This window comes from Squalius cephalus (assembly GCF_949319135.1).
Source record: "Squalius cephalus genome assembly, chromosome: 11".
Taxonomy (NCBI): domain Eukaryota; kingdom Metazoa; phylum Chordata; class Actinopteri; order Cypriniformes; family Leuciscidae; genus Squalius; species Squalius cephalus.
The window spans coordinates 30,567,265-30,582,508 of NC_137132.1; the positions used below are offsets into that span (position 1 = coordinate 30,567,265).

Consider the following 15,244-nt stretch of genomic DNA (forward strand, 5'->3'; position numbering starts at 1 on the left):
TTTGTATCCCTCAGTTGTTTTCACTCGTGAAAAATGAAACATGGCACTATCATACAAGTATAGTTCCTAATTAAAAAAAAAAAAAAAAATTCGCCATGGTCCTACAACTAACCTCAAATTTTTTAGGATTTTTTTTTTCTTAACAGTGAAATATGAGAGACATTTCTAAAGTGAGAATCACCCAACAAAGAACATTGTTTCCCCAAATTTCTTTGTATTTATATCACTTGACACCCCAAACCCATAGTCTCCTCTTCAAATCTTTTATTCTTTACATATGCAAAACAATCACTCATCACGTGTCTCCTATGTTGAAAATAAAGACTTCCTGTGTTCGACTCAGTGTATAGACCATTCCTGACCCAACAAAGATAAGACTGTGTCTCGTATGGACAAGTTACCTTGTTCTTGAAGCATACGACACAATTCCCAAAACTTGAAGCTGCTGTGATTAACCAACTACTACCAGGTGAAATTTTGGTAAAATAACTTTTTTTTTTTTTTCTTTTCTTTAAATGACTCAAACACCATATAGCTTCACAGGACACAGCATAAATTCATCCCATTATCCTATGTCAAAACATTCATTTCAAACACTGTAAGATGATACAATTTATTGCCATAAACAGTGTAGGAAAATGAAAAGAAAAACAAGAGAATAAAAACAGCCGACCTCTATAGTACAGTAAGAAGACAATTTTGAACTTCCTCATAATCCAGTAAAATGCGAAGAGAAGGGTTGCGACATGGATTTCCCATGAGGACTCTACACTCGATCCACTAGGAGATGAAAGTACAGCGGCCGGCGTCACCGGCGTGTCTGGAAATGTGCGAGCAGTTCAATTTTGTTCAATACGCTTCATATGGAAAGGCAGTACTGACGGTGTTATGGATCATAGTTTCTACTCTTTTTTTTTTTTTTTTTTTTTTTTTGTCCTGGAAAGAAATACATTGCCGTCAAGCTGTGGATGTCGCTGTAGACCCATGTGTCACCAACCAAACCTATCATGCATGCATGTTGCTCTTCTAAGTGAATGAAATACATGTGGCACATTGTTCCTGAAAGCTCTGGATGAGCCAGATTTGGTCAGGTTCGGAAAATCTTTCGTAAAGACAACGCAAGAATTCAAACAGATTCAAAAAAAGCTCTTCACTGTGAAATGGTTTAATTAAGAATCAAGCTCAACGTTTTAATTTTCAAATACAGTAAAGAAATTTAAAGAGCAAAATATAAAAAGCACACGGCTGCAATTACGTCCGCGTGTCTACAAATTCGGAACACAAAGATACTTTGGAGAGGGAGAGAGATATTTTGAAGTCCTTAAACACAATGGAAATCAACCGGGAGATGTTGTCCTCCAAGTTTGGGTTCTTTGAGGCGTGTGGGAGGAGTCAGCGAGGACAGGCAGAGGCGGAGTTAAGAATATGCCCCGCCCTCTTTCTAGAGCCCCCACCTCCACATGCTTTTTAAGCCAATCGGATGAGGGCTTGTTTGGATTCGAGAGGAGACCAGCACCTCGTGCCCCTGCCTGCGCGTCACTGGGAGAAGTCTTTGAAAGATTTTATGGTGATCAAAGCCAGTAGAATCCAGTATAGCCTTCCGGAATAATGCAGCCACACTGACACAGATATTAATTCTTAAGAGAACGGAAACATAAAACAAAACAAGAACAGAGTGGTTACACAGGGTCCATTGTAGGAGATGGTGAAAAGTTGACATTTGCATATGAACATTTTTGACAAAAGCAGTTATTAGAATCAGTTCAACACTAACAGGAAGATTGCGGTGGGTCGAACTTGAGTAGATCTACCGATTAACATCGTAAGAAGCACGGCTCCCAAACCGAACGCTGACTGTACAACTGGACTACGTTGTGCTTTGACACGCCAATTTACAGACAGGATAAGGACTAGGGAAGAGGAGAAGCACCACATGTACATTCCAGTGTGCGGTCGAAGGTCTGCGTGCGCGTTTCGGGAAAAGTCGTCGGAAATCGCGAAGGAGCTCGTGCCGTTTTTTGAAATCACATCAAAAACAAACAAAGAAACAAAACTTCAAAGGTGCAGTCCAGTAAAAATCCAAAGAACAAAAATGCAAAACAATGGTAGTTCAATCCAACAAACCTAATACTGCTTTTCGCCAACGCTAATATAAATTGAATGCCAACCATGGAAACGTTTGCTAGCTGCCCCGCAATAAAAGCGCACAAACCAAAACGGCGTCGTTATTCGCACGATAAAAGGGCTCGGCGTGTGTAGTTTAGTCTACGTCTATAAAACAAGCCAAAAAAGAAACATTTAAAACCAGTTTCCATTCCATTTAGGAGAACAGCTCAGAGAAAAAAACACCTTTCGGATCTCACCAAGGATGTGAAAGAACTTTCCCCCGACGAAAACTACAGTAACAGAGCAGGCACTAATTACAGGGAAGCAAAGGTGGACATAAAACCATTGTTTTGCCATGCATTCACGAGCTGCTCGTTGGTGTGCGCAGGTGTCATGACGATCGATCGATGTAGGCGTGGTTTCGTGTATTTGTTTCCGTTGAATAAATATATAGTCGCACGATCTGAATTCAGAAGTAGGGACTCCGTTCATCTCTAACAGGTAGGAATGGAAGAGGCCTTATCGCATTCCCGTTGGCATGATACGTGTTTTTTTTTTCTGTCGTCGTTGTCCCTGTACCTCGCCCTTCCCTCCCCGTATATCCCTCCCCTTCTTTCTCTATCCCTCCCTCCTTTCCTTCCTTCTGGAGCGGTGAGGGAGGCTGCAGTCTCTTAGTGTTTGTCTTTGGGAATTACCTCCTCCCGGGGTTTGGCACCCCCAAAGATGGCCGAGTTGGGGTTGGCCACTTGGTTAAGGGGACCTGCCACTGTACGCGGCTTCAGCTGTAGCTTTGGTCTCTGCGCTCTTTCCTCTGTGGAAAAACCAACATAATTGAGACATTAGATGTTGTTGTTGAGTAATGCAAGTAGTGTCAATAACTTAACTTGAGTTCAACATGAAATGGTATCTGCAACCCATTTTACTTCTGCAGGAAGATTTTAATGGACAGTATATTAAAGGGGAGTTGGGCTGAACTTGATTTGATTCAGTGGGAATTCATAATTAAAAGTAGGCATTACATGCCAGAATGATGGCCGAGTTTGTGAAGTCAATTGTAGAGTGGATGAAAAAAGAGGCCATATTTAATTGAGCCTCAACTTGCTGGGAACTATAACCTTTCCTTTGCATTAACATTATTTGGCTTTAAATTAAAAATGTATTGAATAATGAAAGATTTTAGAAAAGCTGCATAATATCCTAAAACAATAGTATTATACTAGTATATATAATAGTATAATACTCTAAAAATCAATTTTTTCATTACGATTATAGATGTTAAGAAATATTAAAATTCTGACTCCTGATATTTTCAATAACTGATAAATGGCTAATTTAATTGATAACACTTTACGATAATGTTTCATTAGTTAACAAACTAAGAATGAACAATACATCTACTGCATTTATTGAATGTAATTTAAACATTTACTAAACACATTATTAAAATCAAATGTTGTATTTGTTAACATAGGTTAATGCCCTGTGAACTAACATGAACAAAGAACAAGTGTATTTTCATTAACTAACATTAACGAAAATTAATAAATACTGTAACAAAAGTATTGCTCATTGCTCATAATGCTCCAATGAAACATTGTAACATTACATCAATACATTTTATACTATTTTGCCTTGGTTAAAAAATTTAAATCTACAAATTTAGACATAAAACCTTGACATTTGCTAAAGATTTTGTTTAACGGATTAAATTTAAGTGAAGATTAGCTGTCAAAGTTAATAAATATTTCAACAATTACATATTATAAATTAAAAAAGAATAGATAAGGTACAGGTACATATTGTCTAAGTAGCATTAGTTATTTATATTAATAATAAATTGGTTTACATTGGTGTAAAATGCTGAAAATCAGAGCAAGTTCCTACATTTAGCTAAAAGTCTTAAAGGTCCCATATTGTCAAAACTGAAGTCTTTCTTCAAAACAGAGGTCTAGGGGCAATGAAACTACCATATAAGTTTCAAAATGGTCAATCCACAGACAAATGCACACAGCCTGCATTAAGTAGTTGTGACCTCCGTATAAATGTGATGTCAGAACGCCCACCGTCAGGAAACCACATCATTGCTCAGGCTTCCGAACAACATTAATATAAGAGAACAGTGGCTAATGTTTATTTATTCAGGAACACCACAGCCATTAGTTCGACCTTAACCGTCTGTTCTGCACAGTTCACAAGTGACCGCTTCGTCAGTCAGACACAGTTCAATGAGGTTTTTCAAAGAAGCTTCTCCTCAAAGATGCTGCAGTCCCTACAGTTCACATTTACCACAAGTACACCTTTTACAGAAAAACGTAACATTGTAAAAGAAATTGTAGCACGTCAACTTACTGTATTAGTTGGAAAGCAATAGTTGTAGCTTACTGCATTCGGTGTCTGTCTGCTAACGTTACATTATAAAGCAGTTAAGAGTTTCAAAATCAGTGTATAACTAGCTATTAACATACATATTTTGGAGATTTAAATCGAATTTGACAAAAAAAAAAAAAAGAGTTTGTTTAGAGAGTTTAAATTAGCGATAACGTTAAATCTGCGTGCAGCATTGGTGTAATGGTAATTATAATACTCTTACAATAACGCCGAAAGTAAGGAAGTGGTTGTTTGTCTCCCGTCGTCGCCGATTCGAGATCTGAGTCCGGCTCGAACATATAAGGCCGGATAACATTTCCCTCAGCAATGTCCATCATTACAGTTTAATTTACCTTACTTGTGAGCATCACCAAGCCACAGCAGGCTACAGCATACATGACCCTAGTTACCTGTGGTTGGCCTGGCCGTGCGTCACTCAGAAAACAACAGGCCAATCAGAAGAGAGGCTCATGAATATTAATTAGAAAGGCCAAAATCGATCTGTTCTTAGAGCTCCTGAGAAAGGATCTGTAAAAATGTATTGGGATGGTTTTTAGTGCTTATACCGCAAATATATATATTCTTAAGGACATCAAAACCTAAAATAAAACTTCAGAAAGGTGTACAATATGGGACCTTTAACATGTTCCTGCTGTTGATGGGGTACATATTGATTTCATGTTGACTTTAAAGCACACATATAGGGGTATCCGCTCTCATGAGAATGAATAAATCTGCGAGACCATCAGAAGGTTCTCTGAAGTCTGTTGAGCCTCCGCGAGGAGGAGGTCCGCCCCCCTCTCTGAAGCGTCCCATGCCTCCACCCCCCCTTCTGTCCGCCGGGCGCCCGCCTCCTCGACTCCTCCCACCCATGAAGTCATCATCTCGAAATCCTGTGGGAAAAGGAAGCGGAAAGGAAATGCGTGAGTAACTGGTGCATCCCTCTCCCAATCCACTGCAAAGTTGTGCCAAAATACTGATCCAGGAAAGGCTCTGGGCAAGAAGTTAAACCTTGTGAGAAGCCTGATTCTAGATCAGTATTGATAGACAACTTCAATTAGGGAGGACATTTGACTCTGCTGACAACATGACTGATGGCAATGAGATGGAGTCCCTGAGATCAATGTACAAAACACCAACTTGAAATTAACTATGAAAAAGCCATTAACAAAAAACACAAACAAACAATACCAAGTACCCTGCCGATAATGCAAGTCCTGTGGCTCAGTTACATTCATTTCTGGGAAATATTCGGGGTTATTTTCAATGAGGTTTAGGTTCATTTTGACTCCCTCAATTTGTTAAAGAAAGTGAACCATGTTTTCTGTAATAGGGTGAAAGTCACAAAAATAAATGTCAATTATTTTTCACCCCGAAAAACAAATACAAAATGTTTTTAAAAAAAATGCTTATTGTCGTAGTGTGGGGAAAAAAAATGTACACGTTGTACTGAATGTATGCCGATTTTATTAACGTTGTTAAATAATAATAAAGTGCCCAGACACATTCATTACTGCACTCACATTACAGGGCTTATTTGTAATGAAAATATCACAATAATAATTGTTATACTTTTTTTACTTGTCCAAAATCTTGTCCTAAAACGTCACTCACAAAACTAAGGCATAATGTTCCTCACGCTCGCTTGCTTACTAGGCGTTCGTTGAGTATATTTATTCGTCAACATGTTTTAAGTTAATTTTCACAAAAGAGGAACACTTCTGAATTATCTGTGGTTAAAGCATTACAACAGATGTGTCCTCAGATTCCTGCTAAAAAAAAACTAATTTGTATGTAGAGCCAAGGCCCAAAAGGATCGAATTCTTGCCCATTTCACTCTCCGCACCTCCTCCAGACTGGTCGTAGTCGTCTCTGGGGTCACGTCCCCCTCCTCGGCCCCCACGTGAGCCACCACGGCCTGAAAGGGACAGGGGGGCTGTTTAATAGGGGCAACAATTCAAAAGCGAGATCAGGGTGAAAGAGAGGCCCACCCAGATAACGCGTCTACTGAACCAATCAGATCATCAGCCAAGACTGCGCACAGGAAGACACCAGCTGGCCTATCAGAAAGCCCTCCGTTTGTTAGAGGGGAAGGAAAAGGAGCTAGAAAGGCTTTTTCTATTGAGGGGTGAAAAACAGAAGAGAACAAAAAGATCTAAAGATGAAATGAACAATGAATGTGAGAAGCCCAGCTCAAGAAATGCTCTGTTTGTGTAGAATGAGCAGTGAGGTTTGCTGCAATATACAATCAAACAAAAGCAGAACAGTTCAGAGTGAGAGACAGAAGACACAAAGCATTATTGAGCATTGGTGGTCGGGCCTAAACCTTGGATGCGGCATTCCTTTATATTAACTTAGTTCCTACTTTCTACTAATTTAGAAGCTAAAAGATTAAATTGTGAAAAACAGCTAGATAACATTACAAAATGGCAAATTGATCAAATGAGCCATGCACGTTGTAAAACATATGCACATGCCATCAAATCAATTCTAGGTCAGTTTTTTAGCAGCCGTGAAAAATTTATAAAATCGTAATAGAGCAACTATGTTATGATTTGCAGCACCAATAATGCGCTTTTTTACATTAACGAGAATAAGGACTTAATCGCAGTAAGATGTTCACATGACACGCAATTTTTATTATTCTGATTATTCGTTAAGCAGTGTGGTTATTTTTACAGTAAGTAGTTTTAATCTACTTGCGTCAAAATACAAAACATTTCTTTGGAGGTATTGGATATTATTCGGCGCCGTGATGACGCTGTAACTGGGGTTGCCTACGCAGAATAACGTCACCGAGTTCATTCACAAAGTTGTGTGAACAGGTCATTCGTATACGTCCGACCACACGCGCACTTTGGTCAGAGCAGTAATAATGTGATCAAGGTGTTACACGCCTGTTTACTGCATTTATGGTTGATACGATTATGAGCTTAACTGCATTCGTTTGATCAAAGTATTGTTTACACAAGGTAAAGTTTAATAAAAATATTGCCAAAATATCATTATAATAGCATTATGAGGGTGCATTTGAACAGTCATTACAACAGAAGGAGAGTTTTGCAGTCGGTTGTGGAGGGGCAGGAGTTAACCGAACTAAATGATTGGAGAAGTCTGCTACATGTCAGTAGTAGTGATATAGCTTTTTAATGCCATATGAGGATTTCTTCAAGGCAAAAATGGAGTTTCATTTGTCAGCAGAAAAAAATCTGTCATTTTCATTGAAAGATCGAATTATGAAATTATATATTAATAAAAGTTTGCAAGATCTATGATGTTAGTAACTGAGGAAACACGTCATCACAGTGTGTGAAACGGGTCCGTAGTGTGAAAAGCCATTTCATGCCGACTATCACTTAATAAATGTGATGAGTTGAAGACTGGGTAATGCAATTTACCATTATTTTTTAATGAAAAACACTATATGTGACCCTGGATCACAAAACCAGTCATAAGTCGCACGGGTATATTTTGTAGCATTAACCAACAATACATTGTACGGGTCAAAATGATCAATTTTTCTTTTATGGCAAAAATCATAAGGATATTAAGTAAAGATCATGTTCCATGAAGATATTTTGTAAATTTCCTACTGTAAATATATAAAACATTTATTTTTGTGAGTGGATGCCGCACAATCGCACACATAAATGAACCACTTCAAAGGCGATTTTCTCAATGTTTCGATTTTTTTGCACCCTCAGATTCCAGATTTTCAATAGTTGTATCTCAGCTAAATATCGTCCTGTCCTAACAAACCATACATCAATGGAAAGCTTATTTATTCAGCTTTCAGATGTATAAATCTCAATGTCAAGCCCAAGTGACTGATTTTGTGGTCCAGGGTCACATTTATACTATCTATACAGAGTGTGACAGGAACTCTTCCGACTGACCATTCTACTGTAAATAAAACCAGAGCACCCAGCCCTAGCATTGCTCATTTTTCTGAGACTCAAAACATGAAAAACAACTTGCAACAAATATCAACAGAAAAGCATGCTACAATGTGAGTAAACAGCACTAACAGAAGAATAAGAAAAGACTGTGCAAATGAATGACAGCAGTATTCGACAAACAAACACACACACAGTACCTCCTCCTCTGTCGTCTTTCCGGAAGCCGAAGCCTCCGGCGCCGCGTTCTTGCTTTCTGCCCTCAGCGATATCCACCCTCAAAGATCGGTCGCCTAATAGCTGTAAAAGAACAATCAGGAACACACGATATATCAAACAGCACAGCACCGTTCAAAAGTTTGGGGTCGGTTTTAAGTTTTTATGGGGAAAGGTTTCTTATGCTCACCAAAGCTGTATTCACATTTCTACAATGTTTCTACAACAGTGGTGCTTCACTGATCACTGACCTCAAACGGTTGAACGGTGCATTCATTACGTCTGCATTAGATGATGAACAACTGAATAAATAGTGTAATTAAGTGACTTACAGCGCCATCATACGTCAAAGCCTCTTTTAGAGATTCCAAGTCATCAAACTCTACATAACAGAAACCTGGAGCAAGAAAACAATTTACCATTTAGCAAATGCTTTTATTCAAATTGATGTTCGATTCATTCAAATTGATTCATAAAACCCTTGACCTGGCCATTGCCTGAACCACATCCTTCCCATTGTGCAACAGTGAGATAAACTAGCCACACATTTTGAGGTATAACTCATGTCTGCAGCACAACGTTTAATGACCAAGTATGAGTAGTAAGCAAACAATGTCCCACATTAAACATGCATTGTGACGCATAGCCTACATCAGCCCACCTTTGAACTTGTCTGTCTCTTTGTCTCGGACTAGTCGGACGCTCCTGACGCAGAGGTCTTTGAAAATGGCATCTATGTCTCCTTGCACTGTGTTGAAGGGCAGGTTGCCGACGTACGCTGTGTAGGGAGGCTCTGAGGGAAGTTCCTTCTGCTTTCGGGGTCCGCCTTGGCCACCGCCACCACCTCGGGGTCTGCAGCCCAAAAGCAAACAACTTGGTCAACACTACATCTTCTAGAAATAACAGGAATACGGTTGAATGATTGATCTATAAATGTGAACCATCGGTTGATTCTTCTTGATTTTCATCCAATGATTTTGCATTATGCATGACAAAAAACCTCACATCCACATGAACAGGAATGAGTCAAGCTGAACTGCAGAGGTGGATGGGTTGTTTTCCCTGAGGAGTATCCTGCATTTCTCCTGGATGTCTGAATCAGACATGTGTGCAATATTAAGTGAGCTCACATTAATCTCTGGTACAAAAACCTTGCTTCGGATACACATTTCTTTAACATTTAATAGTTGACCAGTAGAAATGTTTCCAACTGCATATACTTTCAATGATATTATATATCTTTACATCAGTGATAGAAACTAAGGGGAATATTGCCCCTTAAAATGGATTTCCATTGGCATTTTTAAATTCATAAGTGTAGATTTTTCGAACCTTTATATTAGATGCATGCATGATCTTTTATTTAAATTACAATGATAAAACACTATAGGCCATTACTAATCAAAATAAAGCAACATCAGGAAAATTCTCTTCAAAGGTGGCAATGCCCGTTTACAAAGTCTTGATTTTGGTTGATTTTCGTCCGTTTAGTTCCAGTCTCTATGAAGCCCCGCCTCCTTCCGAAAGGCACTGTGCTCTGATTGGTCGGCTGGAACAGCGTGATGTGATTGCTCAAACGCTACCAACTTGTTGTTTTGGAAACATCGCACCCCTTAAAATTTCAACACACTACTAATGCAACTTAACCAGTGCTCACACCCTTTTATTTTGAGCATGCCTTGGGCGAAAATTATTTAAATGAGGAATATTGTGACAATTCGTTCCTGGGAGACTATAATCTCAAGGAACACTCAAGACTATAAAGGGAGCGTTTTCAGGGAGTTCAGAAACAGTTCAAACTAATATAGAGAAGAAATCCCTCAGGAGTGACTTTGTGCTTGTAACTTTCCAGACCCTTTTCATGCTCAAACAGCAACATTACAACACTAAAGAAAGCTGAAAAAAAAGCACAAGTCGTCTTCAATGACAGTCAAATGAAAATGGCTGAAATCAAACCAAGTATTCGAGTAATCACAGTGCTGAAACGACGAATTATTGAAACGTAAAAATAAGCATTATCTGTTGACAAGGCTTCAGTTTATTTTGAAACTGGCATGAGGGTGTAATAACACTTCTGTTAGTCAGTGGACGGTTACCAGCTGATGCCAATACTCTCAAAATGGCCAAATGTCATATTGGCTTGCCCCACATGCCGGTCTATTACTGGTGAAAAAAGTGAAAAATGCACCAGCTATTGGACAGATTGAAAGTGCTTTGAACAAAATGCATCTTCACAGTATGTTCATTTACTTTGTGTAAGTAACAGTAGATTCTATTCCATGCGAAGCAAATCTGTGTGAGCTTCTGCTGGGATCCAGTGTGCCAGAGACATTCCTCTGGTGTCAGACCGAGGCCCGAAACAAGCATATAGTGTGACTTCACCACCTTAGCCCAGCACGTCTGATGTTTTCAGGTCTGTGCCGTCCACAGCTAATGATAGACTACTGGGTACTCACAGAAATCATCAACCTCAAGAACACATTTGACATTAAAACCTTTAAGTACTGTGGTGGTACAACGGCTCAGTGGCCAGATGGAAATACCATGGTAGCCTGACCCATATACTTATGACAGGTAATAAATCAAGCTTGTAGAGATCATATGATAGCAGTGCAAAATTGGCTGATTAACAGAAGGAGGGCAAAACATACATAGAACTGATGGTCTAAGACACTTAAAGTGTCTTAAAGGGGACATATCATGCTAAATCCACTTTTTTAGCCCTTAAATGCATTTTGTTGTATATTTGGAGTGTTTAGAAGTACAGAAAAGTTGAAATTATTCTCTTCAGGTGCTTCGTTGATATCTTTATATTCTGTTTTGGCCTTATTTTTCAACCTGTTCCGATTTTTCTGTTATCTATGACGTTTTGTGAACTATTACGTCACAGTATTTGCAGCGGAACTGCCAAATAAGGACATTGACTTCCAGCCCAACACTTCGAGCAATCCGGCATTTTTATTTCTCGCTGCAATTTTGTAGTCCAAGCTAAAAGATGCAGAAGTTACGAGAGGGTAAGTTAAAATGTTCGGTTGTTGGATGTAGTAACCCACACGCTTCATTACACCGTCTAATGTAGATGAACTGCCGCGCTTGTGACAGGGCGCATGTTTAACTGAAAGAACGAGCAGAGAGAGAGAGACCCGGTCGCGCGCGCGCGCTCTCTCTCTCTCTTCAGAGCCAGGCGAAAGTGTAAACAAGACTTCACTGTCTCCAAACTAGACGCTGTCTTGCTCTCTCTCCCTCGCACATATTAATCAAAATAAATCGACATGGTGGTAAAAGGTCGGAAGACCAAAGTTTCATGTGTAAATACAGTAACACACCATTGCGATACATCCGTATGAAGACGTTGTTCTGCAGGTTCGTCGTCTTCATTTTTATCTCGCTCCGGCTCCAACTCTGGCTCGAACATCTAAGGCTGGCTGGACAAGTCTTCCGTTGTTGACATTTTGTTAATAACGTGTGAATAAAAAGTTTCTGTGCCGCTAGATAATCGTATCTCTGCTATCAAACTACAAAAATGGCCGAACGGGGTGGAGTTGAACCGAGTGTCACCGCTGCAAACTGGAGAGGGGGCGGGGTATGAAGTGTCTCAATTGTATTTAAAGAGACCGCAGCAAAACGAGTTGCTCTCAGACGCACATCAGAAAAGGGGTAGAAAAGGGGCCTGTGGAGCTATAATAATGAGGAATTCAGACCCAAGCATTGCAGTTCCGCTTTATATAGACTACAAATGTATGATTTATATGTAAAAAGGAACGATTTAAAAGCATGATATGTCTCCTTTAATGCAGTGAGACCCAGTTTACATCTGGTATTAATGGTAGGGTAGGCAAATTTTGGAGCGGCTAGCATTAGCAAGTTAGCTTTGAAGCATGAGATTCCCCCTTCCCTTCAGTCTCCAAAGCCACGCCTCCTTCAAAACATGAACGTGTACAGCAGTTTTCAAAGCGTCACAAGACGAGACACGGCGTTAAACTAACACACAACATTAGAATAATAATGAACATAAACAACTTAAAGAGCACTGAGCTGTACCACCTGACTGCTGCAGATTCATTTCGACATTGATAGTGTTGCCATTGAAATGAGTCACGAACCGCTCCAAATATAACGCCACAGGTTTCCATCTCTTCTAAATTACTGTAGTTATGGTGTGAACGCAGCATAAGCTCGTTGTTTTGGTTCAGGGGGAACTGTAAAAGGTGACTGCTGTTTGTTTGCGGCACTCGGCGACTGACGTCTGTCTATGAAACGTGCTGATGATGCAGGTGCGCGGAGGTAAGGAAACACGTTCGCTGACAGGCGGGTAGGACATTGTATCACTGCATTCGGACCGAAAGTGAAGAGACTTTCAACTTTCTGGAACAAATCACTTACTCTGCCTTTAAGATGCGTTTTGGTCGATCGGATAACAAATAGACGACGCAAAATACAGGTGTAAATGGGGTCTAACATTTTGTGTCCACTTTTGACCACTTCCAGAGGTACTCGGAAACGCATTCGACCGGATTGCTTTCGGTGTGTAGTTGGAAGTGGACAAAAGCGACGGATTAAAACACCAGGTGTAAATGGGAATGTGTCTCCCTCGTCTACTTGCGATCCGATCAACCAAAACACATATTAATACCAGATGTAAACAGAGTCTAAGACAGTGATATTAAAAGATCAAACTCAGTACAACCTACTGATGATGCCTACTATATACAAGCCAGCAGATGAGCCCAGAATATGAAAGCAATGCACTAAACAGCACGATAAGCGTCATTTATTAAGGTTTTTAATGGGAAAACGCTCCATATTAAATTTTTCACGTTGCGTTCATATTCTGGGTTCATCTGCTTGTCTGTACAGAGTTGGGACGTTGAAATTAATCGTTTCTACGATGCATCGCGATACGGACGTGGACGATTCTGTATCGATGCAACAATAGGCCAAAAACGATTATAGCCTACATGTGTTTCTCTGACATCATTCGACAGATACGCGATATGTGTGTGAGCATTGTTGTAACTTAAGTCACAACTTGACAGTTTCATTCATTTTTAGCATTTACTAGTGTTTATTAGTTCTAGCTCCAGTCAGACTTAAGTTTTGTTTGACTACATTCAGGAAGTGTACTTTCTTGGAGCAGATAAAAGAAGGGAGTTCATATATCTGACTGACTGATTGTATTCATTGACGACAATGTAGCCGGTAATATTGCAACGCATCGTGATATCAAATCGAATCGTTAACATGATAATCGTAATTGAATTGAATCATGAGACCAGTGACGATTCACACACCTAGTTTTCATTATAATGGTTTTCTCTGGGAAAATGTTAAGAGTGCAAGTTAGGATGTTGCGTTCATATCCTGGGCTGTATTATATAGTATGCATCATCAGTAAGATATGAATTTAGTAATCATGTATATATATATATATGAATTTAGTAATCATGTGTATATATATATATATATATATATATGCAACCAAAAGTTAAAGAACCCATTTTGACAGGTTTGCATACATCAAACAGGCACTTGCTTTCTGTTTCTATGTTCAATAACTGGTAAATGTCACGCATGTCTGTGAAAGGCAGCGTGCACGTATGAAAGTAAAGACATCTGCATGCCATCAGGTTGATCTGATGGAGGGAAAACACAATAAACTGTTTATTATACTGGACATGGACTTGTGCTGCTGATCCGAGAACAACGTGAGCGGGAACTTAAACAGAATGCACAAGTTTATATTATTCATGTCACTTTCATGGCATTTATATGATTCTCCAAAGTATTTTGAAGAGAACCATAGTGCATGTCCAAAAAGGTGAAAGTGCCACGGTATCATTCAGGAATAATACTCATCGTAAACAGCAGCGAACCGGGAGTGATATATATAGAGGGGAGTCAGTCAGACCCCTCTTCAAGGCCCAGTGCAGATCGTGCTCAAACACGCTGTCGCACTGCTGAAACAATACAATTATGATATCAATAATCATATTCAATAGAGATAAGTGAGCAGGAATGCTTCACATAACGTCCACGGACAGTGAAATGCGGAGTCTGCCGCGAGACATGAAGCCCATGTGGGCTGAGTTTCGTGCCCGGCCTCCATTCATCATAGCGGGGCTGCGTGGCCTACACTCGCTCGAGCTCCCGCAGAACTGCGCTCACACGCACAGACCCGCTTCCTCCTGTCATATACGCTCTCAAGCATGCTCTACCGCTGCTCTGATGCGGGTTTCTTACCCTCTTCCTCCGCCGAAGCTCCCGTAAGCCCGATCCCGGTCATCGTAGTTATCGTAATCCGCCATTGCCGAAGATGCTGTCCAGAGAAAGCAGCAGTCTGACGCTGAAGGACCCCAAAATATACGGCTGCGAGGCTTAGCTGTCCACGGCGTGCCTGAAACATGACACGTGAAATTTTATAAAACATATTTGAATAATGATACATTATATAGGTCAGAAATATAAAAATGAGACGTGTATGTATTGGTTTTGGAGGATGTATCCAAATACAGATTTTTAATGAGGATTTTGAACGATTTTTCAATTTGGCAACGGCGAGTAGACTCGAGATGCGATCTAACGTGGATCTACCAGCTTATTGTTTTGGAGGAACCGTAGAGGTGGGGATTTAGATTCATTGATGTTTCGAATCTTTTAAA

The 15,244-nt window shown here is 39.8% G+C and overlaps 1 protein-coding gene across 4 annotated transcripts; it reads right to left on the reverse strand.

The window, feature by feature from the left end:
* Positions 1-249: 249 nt before the first annotated feature.
* eif4h (eukaryotic translation initiation factor 4h) lies at positions 250-14,958 on the reverse strand. 4 transcript variants are annotated; one of them, XM_079885887.1, is made up of 8 exons: positions 14,826-14,958; positions 9,247-9,437; positions 8,918-8,982; positions 8,570-8,669; positions 6,320-6,391; positions 5,217-5,366; positions 2,802-2,917; positions 250-1,637 (listed from the first exon to the last, which is right to left on the reverse strand). In XM_079885887.1, the coding sequence occupies exons 1-8, from the start codon at positions 14,888-14,890 to the stop codon at positions 1,632-1,634; spliced, it is 765 nt and encodes a 254-aa protein (XP_079742013.1). In that variant the 5' UTR covers positions 14,891-14,958; the 3' UTR covers positions 250-1,631. The 4 variants fall into 4 exon arrangements, with proteins under 4 accessions (XP_079742013.1, XP_079742011.1, XP_079742014.1 ...); XM_079885885.1 differs by having other exon boundaries at positions 6,302-6,391; XM_079885888.1 differs by lacking the exon at positions 6,320-6,391.
* Between the last annotated feature and the right edge of the window lie 286 nt (positions 14,959-15,244).

Excerpts from the sequence above, each read along its gene's own strand:
- eif4h (XM_079885885.1), bottom strand. The coding sequence starts at position 14,890 with ATGGCGGATTACGATAACTACGATGACCGGGATCGGGCTTACGGGAGC. Across the intron at positions 8,670-8,917 it reads CTTTGACGTATGATGGCGCT|CTATTAGGCGACCGATCTTT; the intron begins GTAAGTCACTTA and ends GTTCTTTTACAG. Across the intron at positions 6,392-8,569 it reads GAAAGACGACAGAGGAGGAG|GCCGTGGTGGCTCACGTGGG; the intron begins GTACTGTGTGTG and ends TGTCCCTTTCAG.